The sequence below is a fragment of the Pantherophis guttatus genome, chromosome 2, assembly GCF_059756535.1.
Source record: "Pantherophis guttatus breed Tessera chromosome 2, ASM5975653v1, whole genome shotgun sequence".
Lineage (NCBI taxonomy): Eukaryota > Metazoa > Chordata > Lepidosauria > Squamata > Colubridae > Pantherophis > Pantherophis guttatus.
In genome coordinates this window covers 207,980,569-208,008,524 of record NC_142064.1, presented here as the reverse complement: position 1 = coordinate 208,008,524, position 27,956 = coordinate 207,980,569, and the positions used below count along the sequence as shown (strand labels likewise).

At 39.5% G+C, this 27,956-nt stretch overlaps 1 protein-coding gene and 1 long non-coding RNA gene across 8 annotated transcripts in view; one reads left to right on the top strand and one right to left on the bottom strand.

Moving 5' to 3' along the window:
• LOC117679132 (uncharacterized) overlaps positions 1-27,956 on the bottom strand; it is a 75,032-nt gene that overhangs the window by 43,411 nt on the left and 3,665 nt on the right. For 4 of the 7 annotated variants that reach the window (XR_015732621.1, XR_015732623.1, XR_015732619.1 and 1 more), the window contains exons 1-2: positions 27,141-27,330; positions 13,266-13,390 (exon numbers count right to left, since the gene is read on the bottom strand). The exons of 2 other annotated variants lie outside the window; for them this stretch is intronic. This is a non-coding gene — a long non-coding RNA (uncharacterized LOC117679132). Of the gene's footprint in view, positions 1-13,265; positions 13,391-27,140; positions 27,331-27,956 lie in introns of those variants that run through there. One more of the 7 variants, XR_015732620.1, reaches the window with a different exon arrangement.
• GNAI2 (G protein subunit alpha i2) overlaps positions 27,494-27,956 on the top strand; it is a 105,647-nt gene continuing 105,184 nt past the window's right edge. The window contains exon 1 of the mRNA XM_034440757.3: positions 27,494-27,819. Within this exon, the coding sequence (XP_034296648.1) occupies positions 27,702-27,819 (118 nt within the window). The 5' untranslated portion in view covers positions 27,494-27,701. The remainder of the gene's footprint in view (positions 27,820-27,956) is intronic.

The window sequence follows — 27,956 nt, the reverse complement described above, 5'->3', positions numbered from 1 at the left end:
AGCTAATTTCGCTCAGTAGATTTTAAAAAGGAGAAGGGTGAAAGCTTGCAGAGCTCACGTGCCACCAGGCTGAGCAGAAATAACCTGCAATACAAGCGGAACTGCTACATCACTGAATCTTCAGCTTCATCTCACAAAGAAGGTCCAGCAAGATTAACAGTATCAAAAGTTATGAATGGTGAAATCAAACATACTATCTCCTTATTTCACCCAACAGAAATCAAGAGTTAAATCATCTTGTTACTATGTCAGACCTTAGGCTAAATCCACAATGAATGGATCTAGATAATTTATTTCTTCTAATGAAGCTTGGAGCCGACTCATTATCCACCATGTATAAACTGGTCTTGAGCATGGTCATAGTCTTCCTTCCTTCCTTCCTTCCTTCCTTCCTTCCTTCCTTCCTTCCTTCCTTCCTTCCTTCCTTCTTTCCTTCCTTCCTTCCTTTCCTTCCTTTTAATATAAGAAGCTAAAGAAGCTGAAGACTGCACACACAAAGTTTCCTGTTCCAATGTTTCCTCACACACAACCTACCCAGTCCTGTAGGTTGGGTTGAGAATAGTGCTTGGCCAAAAGCACTTAGTGAACGTTGGCTGAAAGTATGCTTAAACCTGGGTCTTTCTTGTTCTAGTCCTGCACACCTTTATTATTACAATGGCTTGGCTTGTGCTAATAGTTCCTCAGACAATATGTAACCCAACGAGGCCACATTTTCCATGCAAATGACTCATGTCTAATTGGTGTAGGCCAATTGCCTAGATCCTCTTCCAGGAGAGAGAAAGCCAAGCATTTTATCACCGACTGGAGGGAAGAACAAGACATTGCTAATTTACACCAGATTCAAAGCCAGTATGATTCTTTATAATTGCTTGATTCAATGTACCAATTAATCATTCGGAGTCATTACTTAAAACTCTTTTTAAGGGAAGGCAACATTATTTCCAGAATAGAAATAAGAGAAAGAGAGAGGGAGGCAGGAGGAGGAGGAGGCGAGGTGGGGGCGGAGGCAGCTTTTGCAGTTACAGAGAGACCCTTGTGTCTTCCTGAGGAACAGAGCATCCTTCTACAGATGGCCTGGGCTGACCCTGCTCATGAGCGGAAGAAGAAGAGGCATCGAACTGCAGATAGAAGGAGCAGCAGCTGGTCTGAAAAATACAGAGCACTGGTGCGGGCCAGAGAAAGCCAACCTGGGAGGATTTCAAGCAGGGAGAAGACAAAGTCTCTCTGCTACTTTGTTCTTTCTTCTCTATCTTGCCCACCCTAGCTTGCTTTTCTGTTCCTCTGTGGCTTTGCCTCTTCTTTTCCGCTCTCCCCAGCTGCTCTAGTGTTCTTTGCTTCTTTTCTGCCAAACAAATTACTGCTTTATTTCTCATTATGTACAAACAGCTCAACCAGTCAATCAGTGTATCGGTCAACGGGCTGATTACAAGGAATTCCGCATCTTTGATTAAATCTGCAACTGCCTCAGCATCTTCTCAGCAGGATTCCTCTGTTAGCCCAAGGGATCAATAGATCTCAGAACAGGAGGAACGATATTTGGATCTAACCCACTGCCAACTACTTGGCGTTTTTATCATCGCACACTCAAAAGCTTTATCCACCAAGAGCCTCAAACCAAGTTGCTAGTTAAAGCTCGGCCACGGAACAACCTGGATTCTTCTTCTGAAAGTCAGCAAATAATGCCTTTTCTTTCCCCAGATGTGTGAATGCTTGTTATTTTATCAGCAATCTGATGTTTTAGAGCAGGGCTCTCCAACCTTGCCAACTTTAAGACTTGTGGACTTCAGTTCCCAGAATTCCTCAGCCAGCAAAGCTGGGAATTGAAGTCCACAAATCTTAAAGTTATTAAGGTTGAAAACCCCTGTTTTAGAGGAAAGATTTGCAAAGGGGATTTACCAGTGGGTGAAAAAAGAAGGCCAAGCATCAGCACCACATGCAGAAATGACTCTGACTCTGCCCTTGTTCTTCCCTTCACCTGGAATGAATCTTTCTCCCCCTCCAGGCTGGCTTTTCGGCCCCTCCGCTCTGTCCATCACAAAGGCTACACAGCTCTAATTCTGAACACTCTCAGCTCTCATTTGCAACTGGGAGGCTCTTTTTCAACCATTAATGAGCCCTTGCGGGTGATGCCAGTGAGGGCTTCCTGAAGACACAAATTATTAGGATTGATAGCCTGATTAAGATGCAGGCCTAATCTTTGGATTCTGCACCAGGCACAATTTCCATCAAAGATTGCTGCCCGGTTTCATCTCTGGTCAGATGGCGCTGTGGAAAATTCAGCAGGAGAAGCTGTTCCTGTCAGGGATGGGAAGCTTCACCATTTGAATTTCCCAACGTTCACCATTTTTCCTGGTTTGTTTGTTTGTTTTTTAAAACAGGAACAATGCTAAAAAAAAAAAAGTGAAACGCTGCAAGAGATTGTTCTGGTGCATGGGGAAAAAAAGCGCTAAGACATGAATTTATCTCTAAAGCCTATCTGGGCCTGAGAAAGAAGAAGTGGTTTTTCATTATGTATCTGTTCTGGAAAAGTCAATACTGCTTTTGAAAGAATTTAGGTCACTTGCTGTTCAGTGACAATAGCTAACTGGTTGCATACATCTCCCCATCATCCAGCCTTGAGCAATGGAAAGCAGCTTGAAAAAGGGCTGAGATCAATAATCTGGGGTCAACCAGCAATTACATCTCTATTCGAGATTTGAGTTCTGGGCCAGCTGGTGGAGAATTATTCATTAGCAGAATTAAGCAGCAGGTTTTCAGAAAACTACTGGCTACAAAATGGCCTTAAGTGGCTCGTCTGTGATAGCTGCCTAGCCTAATCATCCAACTCTATGTAGCTGTTCAACACTGACAATTGGAAAAAGTGAGAGTTTCTATCACAATGTACTACTTCACACATGCTTTGTTCTTGGTATGGCAAGAGATCTTATTAACATTCACAGAGTCGTCCTCAGAATAACAGATTGGAAGGGACCTTGGAGGTCTTCTAGTCCAACTCTCTATTCAAGCAGGAAACCGTATACCATTTCAGATAAATGGTTGTCCAATCTCTTCTTAAAAGCCTCCAGTGATGGAGCACCCACAACCTTTGAAGGCAAGCCTTTCCACTGGTTAATTGTTCTCATTAGGAAATTTCTCCTTAGTTCCAGGTTGCTTCTCTCCTTGATTAATTTCCATCCATTGCTTCTTGTTCTGCCTTCAGGTGCTTTGGAAAATAGCTTGACTACCTCTTCTTTGTGGCAACTCCTTAGATATTGGAACACTGTTATCATGTCACTCCTAGCCCTTCTTTTCATTAAACTAGATGTACCCAGTTCCAACAACTGTTCTTTATGTTTTAGCCTCCAGTCCCCTAATCATCTTTGTTGCTCTTCTCTGTACTCTTACTAGAGTCTCAACATCTTTTTTACATCGTGTTCACCAAATTGGATGCAGTATTCCAAGTGTGGTCTTACCAAGGTATTAAGTGTGGTCTTATAGAGTGGTATTAACCTTGATTGATTCTATCCCTCTCTTAAGGCAGCCTAGGACTGTGTTGGCTTTTTTGGCAGCTGCAGCACACAGCTGGTTCATAGCAATAGCACTTAGCCTTATATACCGCTTCATAGTGCTTTACAGCCCTTTCTAAGCAGTTTACAAAGTCAGCATATTGCCCTCAACAATCTGGGTCCTCATTTTACCCACCTCAGAAGGATGGAAGGCTGAGTCAATCTTGAGCCGGTCAGAATCTAACTCCTGACAATGAGCAGTCAGTTAGGCTGCAATACTGCACTCTAACCACTGCATCACCATGGCTCGTATTTAATAATTGTCCACTAGGACACCAAGATCCCTCTTGCAATTACTATGTCCCATATATAACAAGGCTATACATTCAGATTATGTTTAAGGTGGTCAGTGATGTCAGACTGGTGGACACAATGGGGCAATTGAAATCCTTCCTCATTTTGCATTTGCACAATGCATGGGATTCATGTTTAAAAAGGGGGCAGGCCCTCAAATTGCACCCACCATTTTGATGATATTGATGTCACCAATGGAACCCTTATATATATTGCTGCAGCTTCAATTCCAAAAAGGTGCTTTGGAATTTGCAAAGGCAGCTGTAAAGTCCCAGGAAAAGATATAACTCCTTTAAAGAACTTCAGCGATGGGCTGTCTTCATAGTCCTACATGATTTGCAGTCCTTTTTTTTAAATAACTCTTGAAGTTCTGCACATCTTCATGTATACAGATTGTACTTCTTCAAGGATAAAAAACCATTTTTATATACCTATGGACCTACATTAGATGATATTCCTAAATTTATACAGGAGACGAGATTGTCAATAATGGTATTCTAGTAATATATTTGTATATATTTATGCATGTGTATGGACAGGCAAAACTATACATACACATAGGACTTTCCATCAACTTCTAATACTAAGGATGGCAATAATTAAGTCTTATTTTGGTTCCAGATACTAAAATATATAAACTTTCTAAAACATTAGTCCTTTTCCAATTCATTTTAAAAGTATATTTTGTTGAGGTCATAAAAGCCAGAAGAATTTTGCTAGATGAGACCAAATACCTAATTAGCTCTAATTCTTTTCACACAATAAGCAGTCAATAAGGACATGAAGCCAACAACATGTCCCCACCCCTAAATAAATATTTAAAAGTTTTCAGCTCCAATAAAAGTAGTCCCTTGACTTACAACAGGCCGTTTAACAACCATTCAAAGTTCCAACCAACCCAAAAAGGGGATTTATGACCTGGATTTAAAATTCTGATGGTTGGGCTGTCTCCTTTGTCATATTACCAAACTTTGGGTGCTCAGCAAAGAAGGCCACCTTGGCAGCTGTTTGCAGCATCCCATGGTCATGTGGTTGCTTTTTACAATGCTTTGTAGAAAACCAGCACTTCTACCTTTTGGCAAAACCTCACCCATAGCAAACCTTTGGTTCACTTAATGACATCAGTTGCTGCTTTATGACCACCATATTCGCTTAATGATTCCGGCAAAAAAAAAAAGGTTATAAAATCAGGTTGGTCATGGGCCTGACCCATTTCGTGACATACGAGTGTAGTATGCAGGCTTCACATATTGTTGTATGTTGATGACTGCCTCTGTTACATATGCACTCATTGCAACTGAACTATGAAAGTTTAGGAAAACATGCCTATTAATGTAATTGATGAAAGAAATGCTCAGATTGTCTTCAAGATCTGATTTTTCAGATAGGTTACTGCATGTGGCTCCTGAAGACCAACTCAAGGCTTTGAATTATTCTTTTATATTAAAAAAAAACAGAACAAATAGTTCAAAAACAAATGACTTTAAAAATAATTTTCAACATAGGTATTATGAGCAAAAGATTTCTTGGTTAATAGTCTTCAGAGAATAGCTATAATGTAAGAATAATAGAAGCGATTATATGCAGCATTCTACATGAATTTGCTTCTTATATTCAGAGAAGCACTTTATTTTACAGCAAGAAAATCTGAAAATAGAAAAGTATTCCTTGCTTGTTATTCATTGATGCCAATGCCTCAAATTTGCAGGATTAATGGGAAAAGTTTCCAAAGTATGACAAGCTATTAAAGCTTCTTAAATTGATAATATTAATTTGGATTAGGCTCTCTGTCTTATAAAATATTTCATGCACCCAAGAAGCCCTTTGGTTTTCTTAATACATTTCAAGAATCAATGTTAAATGGCTGTGCTCAGACAGCAGACTTAAACCTGTTTACTGAATTTATCTTTTTTGACTTCACAGTGCATTGACCTATAAACTTAATTACATACGTTGGAATCACACAATGTTAAGCTAGTAAAAGCAAGCTGATCACAATTAACATTTATCAAGTTGGTCTTGGTATTGTATCATTACAGCCATTGTTGACATTCACAGCCTTTATGACTATCAATTGCAATATACAGCAAAGTATAAAATATGTAAAAGGCAACATATTAAATAATGCCTGACAAGGGATCAAACAAACAGAAAAATGTTTATTTAAATCATTTATACAACTGCCCATCCTATAACAAGAAAATTGAGGTACAGTATAATGATGACGGTTTCTTCTTCTGTTCGGTCATGACCAATTTGGAAACTGCCAGGGCAACTCCCTGAAGTTTTCTTGGTAAGGTTTTCCAGAATTAGTTTGCTATTTACCTTCTTCTAGGGCCGAGAGAAAGTGATGGCCCAAGATCACTCAGCTATATTAGTGCCTAAGGCAGGACTAGAACTCACAGTCTTCTGATTTCTAGCCTGATGCCTTCATCATCACACCAAACTGGATCTCAATAATGAAAATATCTTGGCCTATATCTAACCAGATATCATAATCATTCTAGCCATTGTCCATTGTAGAATGAAGGCCTCTTCTTCATGTTTCCAACCAATACGGTCTTGAACTTTCTTTTGCCAGTTGGGCCTGCAATACTTGCTGATGTTGTCAATCCATCTTGTTTTAGGTCTCTTTCATGGATGCTTTTTATCAAGTGGGATCCATTCTATGACTGCCTTGGTCCACCTGCCATCAGTTCTTCTTGCTATGTGACCAGCCCATTTCCATTTCAATTCTTTTACACTCTTGATGACATTGTATATTTTCATTTGTTCTCTAATCCATATGCAGGTCTTTCTATCTTGTCTTGTGATTTCCATGGCTCTTTTTTTTTTTTAATTTGATTTATATGCCGCCCTTCTCCGGAGACTCAGGGCGGCTTACAATGTGCTAAGCAATAGCCTTCATCCTTTTGTATATTTATACAAAGTCAGCTTATTGCCCCCACAACTGGGTCCTCAATTTACCTACCTTAGAAAGGATGGAAGCTGAGTCAACCTTGAGCCTGGCGAGATTCGAACCTGCAGTAATTGCAGGCAGCGGTCTTAATAACAGGGTGCTTTAGACCACTGTACTACCAAGGCTCCTTTGCACTACTCGTAGCTTTTGTATTGATTATGAGGCTAGTGTCCATGTTTCGCTGGCTTATCTAACCAGATATAGTTAGATTCAATTTGTATCTTTTGTTGCAGAATGTTTAGAGTATGATTAGCCAGATATACCATCCAGAGTATTCTTTTTACCTTGCCACTAGTGAACGGTATCTTGCAGGGATAATAAGGGGGAAAGGTTGGCTTTTTTCAAACTAACTCAAAACAAAATCTACTGTCATTGGCAGCAGCTGTGCAGCCTCAAATGGGAATCTTTCTTAATTCTACCTCAAGATACTGAAGATTAAAATTGGAACCATTTACACCAGCAAGTGAGTTGCCATTGAGGCTTTCTGTTGCCAGCTTCAGCTGGATGGTCAAGCTTTTATCTACCTCTCAGCCTTTCAAAAATAATAATAATAATAATAAAAACCAGTTCTAAGGCAACCTCACTTCTGTGTCAATTTGGCCAACTCAAAAGCCGAGAACAGGCAGAGAAAACAAGGAGCCAATCAATCCTCCCATTAGATGCTGGATAAAAGAGTTCAAACAATGACATTCAATCAGCATGTTGCCCTAAGGTGCTCTCCATCGGGAGTCACAAAAATCCTCTCATTTCTATTCCACTCTAAAGTTGAAAGAAAAAGAAAAAAAAATAATGCTATGTATGTTTGCCTGATGGTTTGCAACAAAATCAGAGCCATTACTGAGGGAAAGCTTTCTTCATATAAACCTGGCTTTCCATACTTGCCTGCCTACTGTACTGTTCCTTTTTGGGATAAGCAAAACAGAAAAATTGTAAGTAGTAAGCCAAAAAAAAAAAAAAAAAATTAAAAGCACTGGATGAATAAATGTCGCTAACCTTTCAGTATCTTTCCATTCTTTTCCGTATCTTTCCATTGTTATAACGCATCCTTGTTTCTACTATGTCATACATTATCCACTGCTTCATACATTACCTTTTGTTCTGTAAACATTTTGCTTCTGTGAGTTTTGTTTCGTTTTTTTCATGATCACATCAAATCTGTCCAGGCATGATGTTCTGGGCCCTGCACTGACTCTTGGCCCATTCCTCTTCTTTCATGTATTTGTTTTGTGATTTGAACCCTCATTCCTTCTCTCTATAAGATCCAGCCACTTCAAAACACTTTTTTCATACTGGTCACACGTGTTTGATTTCTATCCATATTCATTCCTCATGTGTTTATTCCAGTGGTGAAATGTAAAATTTGTTGCTACTGGTTCTGTGGGTGTGGCTTGGTGGTAGTGGGGGGGGGTCATGTGACTGGGTGGGCGTGGCCAACTTTAAAAAAAACCTTTTTAAAGCATTTTTTTAACATCAGTTTGGGTGAATAGGTAGTAAAAAAATGCTTTAAAAAAGTAAAAAAAAAAAAAAGGTTCAGACGATCACAGCAGTGCCGTGCTATCGTCGGAACCTTTCTTTACCTTTTTAAAGCATTTTTTTTACTACTGGTTCACCCAAACTGGAGTGAACCAGTAGCATTTCACCCCTGGTTTATTCCAAATGCTGTTTTTAATTGTTTACCACATACACTACTTTAGTACTCCAATCAATTTCATTCAACGGATGGCTTTACTTTTTACACTTCTACCTTGCCATTATACACAACCCTTTTTTTCCTCCTTTCTTTTCCTTTTTTGCAATAAACTCCATATTCCCCACTCTTTTTCTCTTGAATTTAAAAGCCTTTTGCAAGTTGTGCTGGTGAAACGATCACATGCTGGTAGTTTCGCAACCAAATCCTTCCCCCAGAAGCTGTAACCATGGCTGCATCGTTCTGAAAGAGCTGGAGTGCAGGAGAGGAAAGATATGTGGCTAGCAATTGCTAGGAACAGGATGCTGAAGCTCTTCGGGGAGAGTGGGAAGCAGAATACTTTCTTTCATTCAGGACCCCTGAGGTAGGTGAGGCATAAGTTACCTCACATAGGGTAATAGGTGTTCCACAAGCAAAGCACAGCTGCCATATTGTAACAACAACAACAACAACAACAAAAGAAGATCAAAAGCAAACTCCTTCCAGCCTTGATCCAGTTGCAAATAATTTAGAGAATTATTCTGTATAGCAGGATCCTATTCTGTAGCATTCTATCCTATACATTCTGTGGAAATGGAATAATCATATCAACACAACAGGAATATTCTGCAGTTGCACAGATGCAGAGCTGGTCCTGAACTGACACAAAGCCAGATGAATGGAGATGTGGAGACTCGTGGGCGGGGAGAGGCAGACCAAGCGCAGGCCAGTACAGGCTCCGGCTACCAACTCATACATAATAAGACAGCTGGAAAATGCTTTCAAAGCATTGGAAACTGAATAGGCTAAGAGGGTAACACGGGGAAGGCAGCTCCTTGGTTTTCTCTTAGGCATTTTATGCAACTTTCTCATCCTCTTTCGGGCCCATTTTTACAGTAGCTAATAGCTAACAGCAACTAGCGGAATTTTTGTATCTGAAGATCCAACCTGGGTTAGATCTTTTCTGTTTGACCGGCGCAGCAAACCTCAGGGTAGATTTCCAATCTCGGAACAGTCTGAGCATAATTTAAAATCGTATTACAAAGCTTCCGACATTGCTGCTGGTAAGTAGAAATTCCTGGGGTTGGAAATATCACCATCCTTATATCCCTTGAATTCAAAATTTTGAATCTTTCTTGAATATAATAAAAACAAAAGCATGAAAGGAAAGCATCAGCCAGCCTGAGGTTACGCCAAAGGATTGCAGGGGTACTTGAAATTATTTTTTTGAAAATTCTATTTAGGGGAGGCTGCAAAATACTACAATGATACCTCAAAAGCACATAAGCACTGCTCAGCTCAGCATTAACTCTAGGGGTCTCTAAATATTCTGGTCTAAATGTGTTATTGTAAACATACTGAAAACGTTTTTATTCAAATTCAGAAGAAACAACCAGGGAAACCAGGCCAATAGGACTTGAGTCCTCCTGACGCCTGACCCTCCCTTTTTTTTGTTAGAAGAGATATATTCCAGGGACAAAGAACACAACTCCCATTCAGCTGTGTTTTCACAGTCCCTGGAATCTAAAGCCAGTAGTTCTGCCTTCAGATGGCATTTCTCCTCTCCTCTGTGAGAACCTGCTCTCCCGCACATGATTTATGATCTCATATTTATGATATTTGCTTTAATGTGTTACTTATTCCATCTGCTTCATACTGTTTGCTAGATGACCTCCTCCTATCTTTTCGCATTTTGCTGCGTGAGGTAGTCTGATTCAAGTATTTTTAAGGAAACCTATTTCACTGAAGCAGGCTAACAAAGGGCCCAGTTACTGCAAAAGACAAGCTAAATAGGAGACCTATCACAAGCTAATATCATTTCTTCTAAAGGAATTGTCTTTCTACCATGCAAGATTCATTTTCACTCCCAATAAAGCCATAATGAATTCTGAAAACAAGAGGTGTATCGCAGCTCAGACCCATTGGGAATGACAATATATTAAAATGAATTTATCTAATGTTCAAGTATTAGAATTCAGATTACAAGTAATTGGGAAAAAGAGACTAGAACTGAACAGAAAAGAAAAGAAACGAACAAGTGGATGACAGATCAGTGAAGCTGATTTAGAGCTTAATATGTCACAAGGAAAATTCATTTCATACATAGCATAAAACTGCTTGATTTTATTATCTTGCATTTTGTGTGTGACAGAGACTGGATTGGGTCAGGAAAATGTATCTTGGCTAATGAAAAGGTATTGTGCAATGAATAAACATTATATAGATCAAGCAAACAGATAAATACGCTGTGTCAATTTCAATCCCAGTTTGGTTATACAAGGTAGTGACCACAGAATGACGACTGAATTTAATTTCACGGAAATACTGGCATTTTAATAGCTGAAAGCAATAGAGCACTATATATCAATAAAATGCTGAAAAAGATTCTGCACTTATACCGGCTACAGTATCCCCAGTCATGTGATCAAAATTCAGACGCCTGGCAATTGATATATATATTTACAATGGTTTCAATATCCCAGGGTCACTTTCCACCTTCCCAATCAGCTTTTGATAGCAAGGTCAATGGAGGTAGCTGGGTTTGCTTAACAGCCACACGATTTGCCTAACAACTGCAGTGATCTGCTTAACAATAGTGGCAAAAAAGGTTGTAACATTGCACATGACTCACTTAACAACTATCTTGCTTGTCCACATAATTTCTGCTCCTAATTGCGGTCAAAAATTGAAGATTATTTGTATTTAGGTTTTGGAACACAGGACTTTCACAATGCAAAGAAACATGTGGCAAGGGGTGTGGAGACTTTTAGACAATGTTTCTAGGGAGTTTCTAAAAGCTTTTTACAAAGTTCTTCACTCTTGATGTGGTCAGTTAATTCATCAATGTGATGTCACTTGGTTGCATCTGTAAGTGATGAGGTTTCTTCTGGAATAGTTCAGCAATAGGAAGTAAAAAAAATAATCACCATTTCCTGAAACCCAGGATGGCTAAGCAACTTTTGTTGGCTTGAGGGCCAAACCAGGCTTTGAGCGGCAGGTCCAGGGCTGCACTCTAAAACCAGGAGGCACCAGCAAACTGTTTTTGAAAATAAGTTTTAAGAGAGGAATTCTTGCATTTCCTCAAGGCCCCTTAACAGCCCCAAAATCAATTCTGGGGGGAAAAAAATGCAGACAGCTTGAAGCAATCCTGAATGGGGCTCTGGTGACTGCAAAGGGCATGCCAGGGAGTTGTAAGAGTCCTCCAGTCTGCACTCATTGCATCTGTAAATAGTGGAATATAAACTATAAAGTCCACAAAATATCTATTCTAATTGTTCATACGGGATCTGTATCTTGTGAGCAGAGAGGAAGTCAATCTGGCAGGAAGCCACTGAATGATCAGGGTGTGAATTTTAGCACAGAAGCGAAGAATGAGTGGAAAGCTTCTGGAAACATTAAGAGCATCTGCTTAACTCATCCTGTGAGCTCTATAAAATGCAAAAGGAGCCCGGATTTAAAATCCCACCTCCTCTGATGGCAGCAGAAATGTAACTCCTGCCTCCTCCAAACCTCAAATGAACAAAGAAAAAAAAACGGGCATAGCAACTGGCTGGGAGAAAAATTGCCCATTGCTGGAACAAGCTTAGCTAATGATAATTTAAATGGCAAATTAGGTTCCATGTAGACCCATACAGTAGACCAGTTCACATTTGGGCAAAAATCTTATTTTTCTACACATGGATAAGGCACGAGTTTGTAGTGGTGAAAGAGAAAAAAATCACAAGTTGTGATACAGCAAAAATGTAAATTTAGCATAAGGCTTCTCTGGAAAAGAAGACTACTTCCCTGCTAGCCATTATTAAGATGTGAAATATAAAACTAACAGCACCGTAGAACTTAGAATACTATTTACTGTTCTAATCAACATGCCTTTTAAAAGGACGGTGAAAGGCTATAAAAAAAAAGAAAGGAAGGCGGGAAAGGGCAAAGTACCAAGATGCTAAAGCAAATGCCTCCTGGAAAAATGACAATATTCAGAGCTCTTCATTTTTGAAAAAGGTCAAATAAGAAGGGATGAGCTGGATAGGCAAAACGGTATATTGGAGCATGCAGGAGCAGCAAAATTCAGATCAACTGTGCCTCTCTTCTTGGGATCATGCAGCTGCTGTGCAATCTCAGGAAACAGCAATAGAGCCATTGCTTCACACCCATGCATGCTCCAAAGTGCCTTTTGGCTTTCAAATCTGAAATGCTGCATCACCCCACTGGATACATCTGAAAAGAGGCCAGTCCTGAGGAGAAAAATCTTCTTTCTTATAACACCTGAATCTAAAATTAGGTTTGCTAACTAGGGATGCTCCAGATTTTTGGAGCCTGGGGATATATTAGTCCTTTGGTAGGTCAGGCAAGGAGTCTGAATGCTGAGACATTCTGGACAGATAAAGAAAAAAAAATGCTTTACATAACATCTAGAAGAACTGTGATGGCCAGAAGGACTTCAAATGATCAGCCTCCTATAGGATATAGGCTACCAATAATCAGTTGAAATGCTGGCTGAATATTATCTTCATTGTCTGAAGCCATTCATGGCTATAGAACGTGAGGGAAAGGAGGCTGGCTGCATTCTGTGGGCAACTTTGAGCCAGTCATTTTTACCTAATGGGGTTGTTGTTATGAGAAACAATGGGAGAAATCAGCATTGTGTTGGCCACTTTGATCTTCTGAATAAAAGGTGGGATCTAAGTCTAACAAACATGCAAAATAACTTACATCCTGAACTTACGAATGTCTCCTTGGAGGTAAATAACACTGAGTGCAAAGGGACTTGCTTTTTAAATTGGAGCTTTAGAGAGCGACTTACATTTCATCCATTTTCCTGCTGGGATGCTCAGTGGTTGATTTTACAGGGACGGCCTACCGAGTCTGCCGTAATCACTTGTAAATTGGACTGTAGACAGCTATGCACATTTTGAATAGTGCCATTTCCTGTGACAAGGGAAAAGCTTCTGATCAGGGAACTAGTTATTACCTTGGGGAAATATATAATTGCTGCTATTTCAGCTAGCAAGCATATGAATCTTAATTAATTACCCATAGGAAAAACAAAGCAGTCAAGAAAGCAAAATATATGTTTCAGTTACAGCATCTGTAAAATTGTGTATACTATAAAACACACCTGATACAAAAACGTAAAACCAGTAACAAAACTCTATATCTGGTTCCCACTTTCAGTTAATAAATGCCTTGATTTTCATAAAAACATGCTAACAAAATCTGTTTTCTTCTATCTTTATAAGTAGGAAAGCCCTGTTAATCTTAGGGAAGCATCTACAGGTAGTCCTTGATTTACGACCACAATTGAGCCCAAAATTCCAGTTGTTAAGCGGGACATTTGTTAAGTGAGTTTTGCCCCATTTTACGAACTTTCTTGCCACAGTTGTTAACTGAATCACTCCAGTTGATAAGTTAGTAACTTGGTTGTTAAGTGAATCTGGCTTCCCCATTGACCTTGCTTGTCAGAAGACTGCAAAAGGGGATCACATGACCTTGGGACAGTCATAATATGAACCAGTTGCCAAGCATCTGAATTTTGATCACATGACCACGGGGATGCTGCAAAGGTTGTAACTGTGAAAAACAGTCATAAGTCACTTTTCTCAGTGCCGTTGTAACTTTGAACAGTCACTAAATGAACTGTTGTAAATCGATGACTACCTGTACTGAAAAGGTCTTGTTGTTACTTGTTAACAGAGCCCTGGTGGTGCAGTGATTAGAAGGCAGGACTACAGGACTAATTCACTGCTCATTCCAGGAGTTCGATTCTCACCAGGCTCAAGGTTGACTCAGCCTTCCATCCTTCCAAGGTGGGTAAAATGAGGAGCCAGATTGTTGGGGGCAATACGCTGATTCTGTAAACTGCTTAGAGAGGGTTGTAAATCACTATGCAGTGGTATATAAGTTTAAGTGTTATTGCTATATTGTTTATGATACCCTTAGCAGAGCTTGATTGGAATCCTTTTACAAAAAGGTATGAGTTTAAAAATCCAGGCCTTCCTGTTCTGGTATGTCTTAAATCAGCGCCCAACTTTTCTGGCTCTGTGGAGCGGCTGTAGCTGCAGTGAGGAGGGGAAGGTTTTGCGCTTGCGCCCATTACTCATGCAAATGGAGCTTTGCATGCTCACATGCCGCTTCCATGGCCTGGTTCCCAACAAGACACGGACTGGTACTGGCCCACGGACCTGGGATTTAGGGACCCCTGTCTTAAATGATTATTTCTCTTTCCTGAGTTTATTATCAGAATTTTGTTGACAAAATTGGGCTGCCAAATCTGGACTGCTAAATCCAGAGAACTACTACTAGAGGGCAGCAAAGAGAGTTCTCTTTGTTTCTTTGCTGGTATCTAATGGTTATCTTCAGGGTGGATTTTATTTATTTATTTATTTTTGAATTTATATACTGCCCTACTCCCGAAGGACTCAGAGCGGTGAACAGCCAAAAGATAAAACACACATAATACAAAATTTAAAAACAATGTAAAAGCACATTAAATAATTTGGCCCAAACAATTTAAAACACCCCTATTGTTTTAAAACAAATTTAAAATTAACAATTAAAAAGGAGGTTAGGCCAGGCCAGCCTGTTGAAATAAAAAGGTCTTGAGGGCACGGCGGAAAGTGCTCCGATTTAAATCATAATTTTTAAAGAGCAACTGTCATCTCTGTCCCGCAGCAGCTCCTCCTCTGACCCGCTGTTGACTCACTGACAGTCCCATTCACTTTAATGGGATGGCTGGGGATGCGGCAGTGACCCAAAAAGGTGAGGGACATGGCAGGCAGCAGGTGAGTGGATGCCCGCTAACAGAGGCTGCCATGATGGATCTGAAATGACAGGTGCTCTTTAAATGTAAGGACTCATTCTTGCTGGTAGTTAAAATCTTTAATATTATTATTTGCAAACAAAATGAAGGTTTCCTATTTAGCTTGCAGAGCTTGGATTCACTGAATGAGTTTACCAAAATTGTAAATATTGCAGAATATACAGCCTCATGCTACATAACTAAGCTCCATTTCATGCTGAATAAATTAAATTATTGATGTATCTTAAATAGAAAACTATCTTTAAATAGATTTTTACTGCATAAGCATTTTATTAAAATAAATTTGATTAAAAAAATCCAATTTAAATTTTTAAAAATCCAATTTTATTTTTTTTAAAAAAATCATCCATTTTTAGCCACCCTGGTTATCTTTATTTTCACATTCCAGATATCATATAGTTAAATGAAGTGTATTCTGTCACTTGTATGTGCCATCAAGTTTCCAGATGGAAAGAGAAACAATGTTTCAACTCTCTCATGAGATACTATGGAATCTGGCTAAATTATCAATGAACATTGATTTTTGGGGGGGGGGGCTCAGGATTCCATAGAAAACAACATGTATTTTTTTCAGTGGAACCAAAAACAAAACTCCCCAGAAAGCCTCTTTTTGAGAATGTAAGTAAAGTGCTACAAATCTAGAGACTCCTGTGTAAAGCAGATGAATTACAACTGGTAAAAAACTTCATATCATGTATATCTTAACTGAGATAATGTATTTTTAATGAAATTTCACTGGTTTGCCAACACAGGGTCATAGGATTATGATTGACGTTGCTTTTAAATAACTGCTGTTAGTAGCAAAGTTCTTGATTATGGTCTGTATTTTTTATATCATTTTCCTCTGGCCTCATAATTCACAAATCCTCCTCCTATTTGAATATGCAATTAAGGATTGTGTGTTTATCCATCTGATATGCACTGTAGTCCCCCCAAAAAGCTTATTCTGAAATAAACACAAAAACCATAAAGGAGTTGCAAGGTTTCTCTTGTTGAGATCTCCGTCTTAAATGATTTCTCCTTTCCTGGAACTTTCATGCAGGGATTATCGACTGTGTCATCAGTGGGCTAAAACATGCCCATTTCTATGGGAGATTATAGCTTTTGTCTTGGCACTGCTTTGCAAAGATTGCTAATGGTGCCAAACAAGGAAAAACACAGATCTCCAAAACTTTGTGACTTAGAACTATCTACTAGACACACAGCTAGTCTTGTCCTATTTATTGCTTACATGTTTAATTGTAGTAATATTAGCAGCAGCAGCAAAGATCTGGCCTTTTCTGGAACTATGACAAACAGAATTAAATTTTGGCTTCCTTCTTCCATTTGCTTATATGCAAAGGAAATGAAGAAGCTGTGTAACTTAAACATGAATCTTGAGTTACAGTCAACTTTTCCTGCATCTAAATTCATCCGGCTAAGCTAAACGGTCAGTCTCACTCATTCTTCAGGAGGTGAATCTTGGATCTAAGCCTTCTGGTCAGCAAGGCTGGCTTGTCATCCAAATGTCTCATCCAAAATCTCCCCAGAATGGCAGATCAGATGAAGCAGGAGCATTATTTTCTGTACAGTAAAATTAAAAGGGAGGAATTATTTATGCCAGCTTTCAATGGGGGCCTGGAAGGACTTTGGCTCAAACAGTACATGATTCTGCCAGCAAGATGAGCCTTTTATGTGTCTTCCAGCACTGTAACTCTTGTGTCAAAAGAGAATAGGGAGTGGAGGAACAAATCTAAAACTCTCCTTGGAGGGGAATACTCTCTTTCAGGCTCTAAAGGAAGAGACCAGATAGAATCATTACATCAATTGTTCAACTGAAATACAAAATTGTAGCTCAGGTTATAGGAAGGTTGAATAATTGCAATCAGTGGACGTTACTATCCATCAGATCCTGTGGTGGGATTCAAGTAATTTAACAACCGGTTCTCTGCCCTAATGATTTCTTCCAACAACCAGTTTGCCCAACTGCTCAGAAAGTAAACAACCGGTTCTCCCGAAGTGAGAGATTCAGGATTCTCCTGAATCCCACCACTGATCAGATCCAATGAGTGGTTTGATTTGCACAACGAGAGGGGCATAATGTCAAAATTAAGTACGGAATCTTAGTTTAAAAATAACATATTCAAATACAGCAATGAAACATATGAACAGGGATAGAAGTGCTGAGCATTTAGTGCAAAGCAACACTTCTTGTTAGCAGATTGTTTACATGGAGGCTAATGTACTGATCAAAATAATTTCATGGAGTGGTAATTAGAAAAAAAGGTCTCCTGGGGCATACTAGCATATGATTGTTATGCAAATCCTTGTCTTTATTTAAATGAATGAGACTATACTCTTCCCTTCAGCTATGCTTTAATGAGGGATTATACTTAAATTAAATCTTAAATGATGCCGTTTCTCATCACATGCTAGCATTTCATCTGTTAACTCTGTCACCATATAAAGATCTCACATAGAGATATTGCTAGAACATCATAAAAATATTAATTGGGCAAATCAAAAAAAGTTTTGTTTTTTAAATTAAGAAACTTGGGAAGATTTCTAAACCCAGTTTCTAGGCAAAATCTTTTTTCTAAACCCATAAATCTGTAGAGATTCTCCGTCATCCAGGTCATGGTTGTCCCAAAGGTGCTTTTTCTGGAGGCAACTGGACTAAAAATCAGAAGTTTAACTCTTTTCAGTAGAACCACAATAAAACTTATTACCAAGACCTAGCTGGGGCATGAAGGGGATGGTTACCGTTTCTGAAATCTGCAGGCTAAGTTTCAAGTGCGGTGTCAATCAAAACTTTGGGAGAGACCAGGGGTTGGGTGTATTGCGATTGTCAGCAGGGAATTTCCTATGGTTTTGTGGGGCCCTGGCTGTGAACCTGTTTCTTAAATTGGGCTCAGTTAGGATTCTTGCTATTGTACCAGCTTCCCTGCTGCATAACAAACTTCTTGCCTGAGCTTCTTGAGGTGAGGCTCCTTTTCTGTCTGGGCAGTGGAGTTACCCAAGCTTCTGGTTTAGGGGGACTTCGATTTCTCTCCCCTGGGAATGTGGTGGCTTGAGAGTTCATAGCTTCCAAGACAGCCAGGTCATCTACAGCCCACTCAGGATAGTTTCTGAAATTCAGATTCTGAATTTGATGCTCCTATTGGAGCAGTGGCAAATGATCTGAAACTGGGCGGAGCTCGTGTCCCCCTTATTGTGGTCATATTCAAGGGCATTAAAAGCTTTGCCATTATTGAAAGGCATTGGGGAATCTGGTAAGGAAATAACTCTGAAACAATGACTCAAGGGGTCACAGGTTGTCTGGTATTACTTTAATAATGTATAAGTAGTCCTCAACTTACGACAATTGAGCCCAGAATTTATGTTGCTAAATGAGAAATTTGCTAAGTGGCTTTTGTCCCATTTTACGATTTTTCTTGCCACATTTGTTAATGAAAACACTGCAATTGTTAAATTAGTAACACGGTTGTCAAGTGAATCTGGCTTCCCCATTGATTTGGCTTCTCAGAAGGTCGCAAAAGGTGATCAAATGATCCTGGGACACTGCCACTGTCATAAATATGAGTCAGTTGCCAAGCCCCTGAATGTAAATCACATGACCATGGGGATGCTGTAATGGTCATAAGTGTGAAAAATGGTCATAAGTAACTTTTTTCAGTGCCCTTGTAACTTCGAACCAGGGGTGAAATGCTCCTGGTTTGGACCGGATCACCCGATCTGGTAGCGGTGGAGGCAGGTGGTTTGGAGAACCGTAGCAAAAATCCCTGCCCCCCCTATTGCCCAGCTGAGCCGCGCAATCATCAGAGGCTTTTTTTTTTATTTTTAAAAGCATTTTTTCTACAACCTCTTTGGCCGAAAAATGCTTTTAAAAGTAAAAACACAGCCTCTGCCGATCAGGCAAGTCAGCTGGGATCGTCAGAGGCTTTAAAATCATTTTTTAACAACCTCTTCAGCAGAAAAAATGGTTTTAAAAGTAAAAAAAAAAAAAAAGTTGGCCACGCCCACTCAGTCATATTTCATCCCCCGCTCCCACCAAGCCATACCCACAGAACCAGTAGTAACAAATTTTATATTTCACCATTGCTTCAAACAGTCACTAAACGAACTGTTGTAAGTCGAGAACTACCTGTATAGCATTATATGGTATTTTATATATAATATTAATACATTTAATCCATATTCCTAACATTCTTTGCAGTTCTTTTTGGCTTATCATCAAATCCTCTCTGTGCAAAAGTAATGATATGCTCATGCTCCCCGGGCAACATACTTTTAATCTTTAAACAAGCAAGGGAGATCACACTTTGTTATTCTTTGCTTAAAGTTGAACCATTATCTAAACATTCTATTTATTTTCATTCATGCTTTCATGCTTAGGTCCTCAGGGCATTCAGCTTCAACTCAATTCCACAATCATGAAAATTGTTAGCAAATTCTATATTTGCACTAACACAATTCTATGTGTTCAGCTTTTTTTTAATTAACCAAAATACAGTAAATTTCTCTCACATTCATACAGTTTTCATTCAGCTGCTGGAGATCAAAAATCTGGTGTCCTGTGTTTTTGAAAATTTGATTGTCATTTCTCACTGCCTTTTGAGCAGAATTCTACCACAATTCTCCCACACAACTACTGCGCTCAAGAGACTACAGGTAGTCCTCAACGTATGACCACAACTGAGCCCAAAATTTATGTTGCTAAGTGAGAAATTTGATAAGTGAGTTTTGCCTCATTTCAGTACCCTTCTTGCCACATTTGTTAAGTGAAGTCACTGCAGTTGTTAAATTAGTAACATGGTTGTTAAGTGAATCTGACTTCCCTCATTGACTTTGCTTGTCAGATGATTGCAAAAGGGGATCATGAGACCCTTGGACACTGCAACCGTCAGAAAGGTGAGTCAGTTGCCAAGCATCCGAATATAAATCATCTGACCATGGGGATGCTGCAATGGTCATAAGTGTGAAAAATGGTCAAGTCACTTTTTCCAGTGCCATTGTTATTTCGAATGATCACTAAGCGAACTGTTGTAAGTCAAGTACTACCTGTAGTCACTTAGAATAGAATAACAGATTTGGAAGGGACCTTGGAGGTCTTCTAGTCCAACCCCCTGCCCAGGCAGGAAACCCTACACCACTTCAGACAAATGGTTATCCAACATTTTTAAGATGATGTTGACATCTTCTTAACAGTTTCCAATGTTGGAGCATTCACAACTTCTGGAGGCAAGTTGTTCCACTTATTAATTGTTCTAACTGTCAGGAAATTTCTCCTTAGTTCTAAATTGCTTCTCTCCTTGATTAGTTTCCACCTATTGCTTCTTGTCCTGCCCTAAGGTGCTTTTTTTAGTATTTTTGCATATCTTCTCATACCTTTTTATGTGTATATTTTTTCCAAGCACAGATGCAGGCTTCATCCACACATTAAACAAGTCACATAGCCACTTCGTAAGGAAACCACATCTATATTTTAGCAGTTCTCTAATTACATCATTTATGCCTGTGGCTTCACTATTTGTCAAGATTCTTAAAGCATTTGTGACTTCCTTTTCATCATCTGACTATTAAAACATCAATAACACATAATCCCACTCTTTAATTTACTTTTATTTTTAAAATTAAAACTCTAAGGCAGAAGTAAACAAAAAAAAAGCTCTATCTATATAATTATTCAGTATTATTAAGGGATTAGGCATCACTATACTGTGTTAAGGAAAGTTAGGGCTAGAATTCAACAATGCCCAGGAAGGTATAATTCCTTTGATCCAAAAGAAGAGATTGCGTATAGAAGATATCAGAATGACTTGAGTATTTTATCAGTTAAGGGGAACTAAGACAGATTCTATCTGTAAAAATAAAATCATACAATAAAGCATAGGTAATAGATTCTATGGTTCCTGTATGAAAATACTACATGAAAATAGTCAAGGAGCATATGGATTTTGTTTCTTTCTTTCTTTTTTGGCATCTGTCCTCCAAAATAGTTAAAGGAAGGAAGAACACCAAATTGAGCCATTGTTAAGGGTCTTCTTAATTTAGATACTATAATGTAATTTAACTATTTCACTGGTCTAAAAATATAAGACTGACTGATTAGAAAACATTCCTGGGCAGTAGAGACTTATCTTGACATCTTTCCATGTCCAGATCATGTTGTGTCAAAGTTCTCTTGGCTTGTTAATATCCCAAAGGAAGGCGAGGGTCTTGCAGAAAGCCATAAAAATGCAATTTCTCTAGGAAATATCTCTTCTACCAAGCACTTTACAATATATCTTTCAATTCCAGTCACTGACATACCGCTATCTTTCTCATGCAAATTAAAAAAAAATCTAACATACCAGAATTTCTTCAAATTCACTTCAAATTAATCTATAGCTTTGTTAATGAATAAAGAACTTTATTCAGAACTTTCCTCCCTGCAATCAAATTCCATGAAACTTGAAATTTAAATTTGTTTAAATTGACATCCATCCAGCTGCTTATTCAAAAAACTGCCTGTTACATGTCTGCTTCAGACATAAAAGAGAGTCAGCTTGGCTAGCCCAGAGCAGAAAATTTGCATCTTTTTCTCTCTCCTCACAGTGGGAAATTTTGCGGCTCACTGACCCTAAGATGAGAGTGGAGATGCAAGAGTTTTATTTATGTTACCAAGATGCATAGATACACAGTTTTAGACTTTCCTGTTCCCTCCTTAGGAAATCACTTTGTTGCTAAGCTTTGGGGTTGAATGAAGCAATCACCCACTTCTTGTCCAAACCAAAATGTAGCCAAGTGGGTTACAGAAAATAAATGAATGCAATGTTATAGGTTGGGAGAAAATGTTATTCCTGAAGGGCCTAAACACTATAAACTCTCACAGGTTCAAGGAATGACCAGAGATTATTGAAGTATAGTTTTTCCTGGTTTTTGCACTGAATATGAATATTCACGTAATTGGTTCTTCTCCTATAGTTTTGCTAGATATGTTGGAGAAGAATGACGAAGGCGCCAGGTTTTGGTTTTACTGTTTTTAATTATGTTTTGGGTTTTTATTATTGCTGTGAGTCACCAAGCTTTGTGTTTTAAGATGGGTGGCCATCAGAGTCTTTTAAATAAATAAACTGGTCCTGATTAATCTATAATCCCTAGTATTAGCAAATATTTTTGGTTGAATTGGGTTCAAAGATATTGCATTTGCATGGAAAAGAATTCCAGCTTGATATCCAGCACATATATCCTGCCCATGTTTGGTTCAGCCCATCCTGCTTTACCAATCCTTAAGGTATCAAGATTTACAGAAACATACTTTGGGAGACTCATGTGTTACAGTAGGAAAGATTTTCCAAGGAAACCTCACTTAACAAGCAAAGCGAAACAACAATAATCCCTGATTATCTTTGAATATCCCTTTTCTTTTCTGCTTTATTTGAAGACTTAGTTTAGATGCAAGTCTCTCAGGGTAGAGGCTGTAATTTCCTCGATAAGACTACGCAAATCACCCTTTACAGTAATAGTATTTGAAAATAGTAACAGGGATTAAAAAAAAACAAACCTTGTTCACACATTCTTTCTATGTATAAATCTTCCAAGCTGTTATATGATAGGTACAATATGAAGTCAACTATAGTTTAGACCTTCTGCCTGATTTTTATTTTAAAATTTAATTCCCTGTCCTCTTTCCTTAAACTCTAGATGGCTTACAACACAAACGAAACAACATAATGTTAATCATCAGAAAGCAATGAAAAAAACAACCACCATAATAAAATTATAGCAGTCATAAAACAAAGCAACCATCAGAGCATAAAATCACAGCAGCTAGTGCCAAACATTTCAAATAAATATTTACTGGAATAAAGGCCCTTTCTGTTATAGCTTACAAGGTACACATAAATCACAGCACATACATCGTACGTCTCAGTTCTCTATTTATTACCCATGTTTATCCTAACTTTTTAAAGGTGTTCAGAGTGCACAAGAGATTTGTCTTGTGGATCAGGCTGAGAAATAGAAATATGCCTGAGATCACTCTGGCAATTGCCGTGAAGATTTTGTTCGAACCTACATTAGCTTTTCTCAGTTGTTGCGAGAACTATGAGCAGGATTTTTCAGTGGTTCTGAAACTGAACACGAGAGAACAAAACCTTAATTTAAATAGGGAGATTTTGTTTAAACTTTAGGAGGCACTTTACGATATCTGGGCAGAGTAATTCAGGTGCCACTCGGAAAATATATTAGATCATTCCAAATTATCCAAATCAGTGATAACATGGAAGTAAAAGAGAAGCAGGTTTCACTTAAAAAGAAAAAAGAAAATAACTTTCATACCCTTCCAAGGTTGATCTAAATTTTCCTGTATCCCAGAAACAGACCCATCTTACATTCCCTTAGGGGTTTTCCTGAAGTAAAAAAGCATCAGTTATAGAAATTGATGAGGAGGTGGGGAATCCTAACTTCTTCCTCCCAAGATTAAAGCCATGACTGTGACCTTAAGGCAGAAATCCTAGAGATCTGGTTGCCCTGCTGAGGTGTCTTAGAAGCATTACAAAACTCCAGATTTTGTGGCCTTTGAATCTTGCCTGTCCTCCTTTCTTGTCTCTTGTTCAACAAATTGCTCACTTTAGCATTTTAACTACAAATCTCTTGTTTGTCTAAACAGAACTTTAGAATCTACTGCATGTTCACACTGGATTCTGCATAGTCACATTACGGATTCTGAAAAGAGTAGGGAAAATATTAGGAGTTCAAAAACAGATATTGCTGAGTTTTAATGCAGTATTACTAGAGTTTCAGGAAAGAAAATCTGGTGCCCTGTTCTTACCTCATTACATCTAAATAGTAATAGAACATAACAATACTTGTAAGCATGTGTATGTGTTATGTATGCAAGCAAGCAACCATGCATACCTAGAATGAGATCTTCTTAACATGTGACTCTTAGCAATTTCTATTGCCTTCACAACTGAATGTATATAATGGGCTGTAAGAATAAATTGGGAGATAGGAGGAAGAGCCTCAGCCTAGACAATGGTCTGATAAGAGAAATGTGAGTCAAAGGAGGGCTGGGGGTGGAGAAAGGATCTCAGGAGAGACCCTCTCTAGTTTTCTGGATGTAAAGGTAGGAAGGGGGGAAATGACTTGTGAGATTCTGTCACTGTAATTTTACAATAAAAGTAGCATTATTACTCATGGTTTTGATTTCTTGTCTGGCGTACCTTGAAGGGCTGAGAATGTAATTATGGCTTAATTTATTTATACAATTAATTTGGACACACATCTGATCAGTGTGAGTCTTTATCTTGCTATTGTAGATACTTTTCTTAATCTTCAAAAACAGTTAAAGGTTAAACAAAAATCAGGTTAATTTATTATTAATACATTTACAGTAAAATAATAGATTAAGTATTAGTAGAAAAGACAATTAATTATTGAAATAAATTTTAAGAAAAAGTACCCAGAGGAGTGTCTAAAAATTCAGTGTTTTGTTCCATAGACTCATTTGTTAAATGTTCTAAGGGAAGCTTCCCTGAAACTCATATATAGCCATTTTATTTCCATTGTTCACCATATTAAGAAAAGTAGACAAGGCTAGGATATTGTTTGCTTAATCATAATTTGTTGATTAAGGAATAATTGGTTTGGCTCAAAAAAGATACTAAATTGTAAATTGTGGTATATAATGCACAATATCTGGCTTTACACATTTTCTATATGGGGAAGCCCTCATTCTCCCATATCTCACCTATCAGCCTTCATATTTTCTCAAGCTTTCAAGCGTGTCCACCGGCAAAACAAGTTTCCTGTTTCAGTGTCTTAGGTATGTTTGCTCCATAGTAGTCCAAAAGGGTATCTTTGCAATTTTGAATATTCAGGTAGTCCTTGAATTATAACCATTCATTTAGTGACCGTTTGAAGTTATGGCACTGAAAAACATGACAACAAATCTTCGTACTTTCAATCACTGCAGCATCCCCACTGTCATGTGATCAAAATATGAGTGCTTGGCATCGTATTGGCATGTATTTATGACAAATTGCCTGGTCCTGGGGTCATGTGATTGCTATTTGTGACCTTCCTGGCTCCCAATCAGCAAACTCAATGAGGAAACATGGATTCACTTAACAACCACATGGTTTATTTTACTGCAATAAAGTGCTTAACCACCAAGACAAAAAAGACCATACAATCGGACATGACTCTCTTAACTTCTTTGGTTAGCAACAGAAATTTTGGTCCTAGTTGTGGTCCTACATCAAGGACTACCTGGACTGGTAGAGTTTTACCACTCAATTCCTCTAGGGTAGGCCAAGATTTGCAAACAAAAGGGGTTCCTGGCTGAGAAGGAATAACTCTCATTGGGGCACAAAGAATTCCCTTTTTGGAACTCCAGTTCTCTTTGCAGGAAAATAACGCTCTTTTGCATTAGCTGTTTGTTCAATATTTTTTTTTCTTGTGAAAAGTTCAGGAGAAAGAATGGAACAGCTGAGGACTATTCCCAGGAGTTGCCTTCTTCTAATGCAGTTGCTAATGTGAAGTTAAGCCAAACAGGTCATTTTAAAAACTTATTTTTATTTATTGATCAAATGTCAATTTATTGATCAAATGTCAATTATCAAGAGCCTTGGTAGTACAGTGGTCTAAGGCACCCTGTTATTAAGCTGGTTATTAAGACCAGCTGCCTGCAATTACTGCAGGTTTGAATCTCGCCAAGGCTCAAGGTTGACTCAGCCTTCCATCCTTTCTAAGGTAGGTAAATTGAGGACCCAGTTGTGGGGGCAATAAGCTGACTTTGTATAAATATACAAAAGAATGAAGGCTATTGCTTAGCGCATTGTAAACCGCCCTGAGTCTCCGGAGAAGGGCGGCATATAAATCAAATTTTAAAAAAAATGTATATGGCCAGCTATCTTGTGGAAGGTTTTGTGGGAAGGATAGCTATGTTCAAAGATACAACAGCTAAATCATATTTTTATTAAGGCCATTGTTTAAAAGGGAAACTACGATCTCTTCTAAATTCTGGCAAGTTACATTTTGATTGGATTGTCATACTCAGAACTACAGGACCGATAAAACAATATTTCTTTTGCTAAATTCCTTAATTCTGATCTGACAGATCATCATAACTTGTAACTCAGTGCACATCACATTGTTTTTCCAGATTTTTACATGGTTGAAGAGAAGGAATTACCGTATAAATATTGCAAAAGAGGAAGATGATTGCATATAATGTTTGACCTAAACTTTGTTCAGGAAATCAAGTGATTTGGATCAGACACCCTATTTAGTAAACTCATGGTGGTTGAGAATTCTGTGAGTCCAAACTATCTCAAAGAAAATTAGTACACTTGATGCAGTAAATTCGTCGATAGAGAATGTCACTGATAGTAATTTTAATCCAAGAAATTTACTATACTTTATGATGGTTATTAATACTAATGGATGCCTGTCGGTTAGGAAATTCACCATGAGGAGATTTAATCACCACGGTGATCATTACAACTCGGCTACCTCACCGTCAGGCTTGCCAACACGTGATACGCAGCACAACAAAGCATGGAACCACCATCGCGGTCGTGATGCTCATGCTCTCAGCATCCCGTCCTGAAACGAAGCAATATCCCCGCCGTCTACTCATCTGTGGAGGGACTCGTCTCAATATTCCCCGTTTACATTCCTGACAGATGTGCGCAATCCAATGCAGAGAAATAAAGCAATGGACGTCTCCGGCCAGCCCTTATACTTCTGACGGATAACCCCCCCCCCCCCCAGGAGATGAGGGAGCTGTTTTCAGCGGCAGGCCCATCTCGTCTCTTGTGTTTCGGTCCCGGCTTAAGCGGAGTCTCTCCCGCAGCCGAAATCGGTCGGGTCTTTGACTTAGAATCTTACAGCGTTTGTCCGCCCCGTCCGAGATGTTCCGGCCGGTCCTCAGACGGCTCCGCAGCGCTATTTAGCGCCAGGCGCCGAGCCCTGCCCCTCCCCTCAGCTTCTCCCTCCACGTCGCTAGTCTTGCAGGGCGTCCCCCTTCCTTCGCCTCTCTCTCTCTCTCTCCATTCACCCCCCGCCCCATCGTTGCGTATCTGGGGCCGCCTCTTCTTTCTCCTCTTGCTGACGACAAACCCGCCCAAACTGCCCTCCGTCTTCCTCCCCCTCCTTCTTTCCTCCCTTCCTCGGAGAGAGAGAGAAGCAGAGCCTGGGCTGAGCGGAACGGTCCCGCCTCCGGGTCCCCGCCCTTCCCACATCCGAGCCAGCGGCCGCTCAGACCAGCCGCGCCGGCACCGAAGGGGACGAGGGAAGAAGCAGCCTAGCCGCCCGTGTGGGGGCAGCGACGACCCCGCCCCACCCCTTCGGTCAGCTCCGCTCGAGTGGTGGTGCCGAGGCAGCCTGTGGTCGCGTCCCTTTAGCTCGCCCTTCGGTTTCTCGGCCGGCCGGCAGGAGCCAAGCGGCGCCATGGGCTGCACGGTGAGCGCCGAAGACAAAGCGGCCGCCGAGCGTTCCAAGATGATCGATAAGAACCTGCGGGAGGACGGCGAGAAGGCGGCGCGGGAGGTGAAGCTGCTTCTCCTCGGTGAGGTCTCCTTCCCCAAGCCCCACCCTACCCGCCCGCCCAGCCCCAGCGCTTGGTCTTCGGGGCTCGCCTCTCCCAGGTCCGTTTCCTCGGGGAGGAAAGGCAGGTCGGGCTTGCTGCCCAACAAACGGACCGGG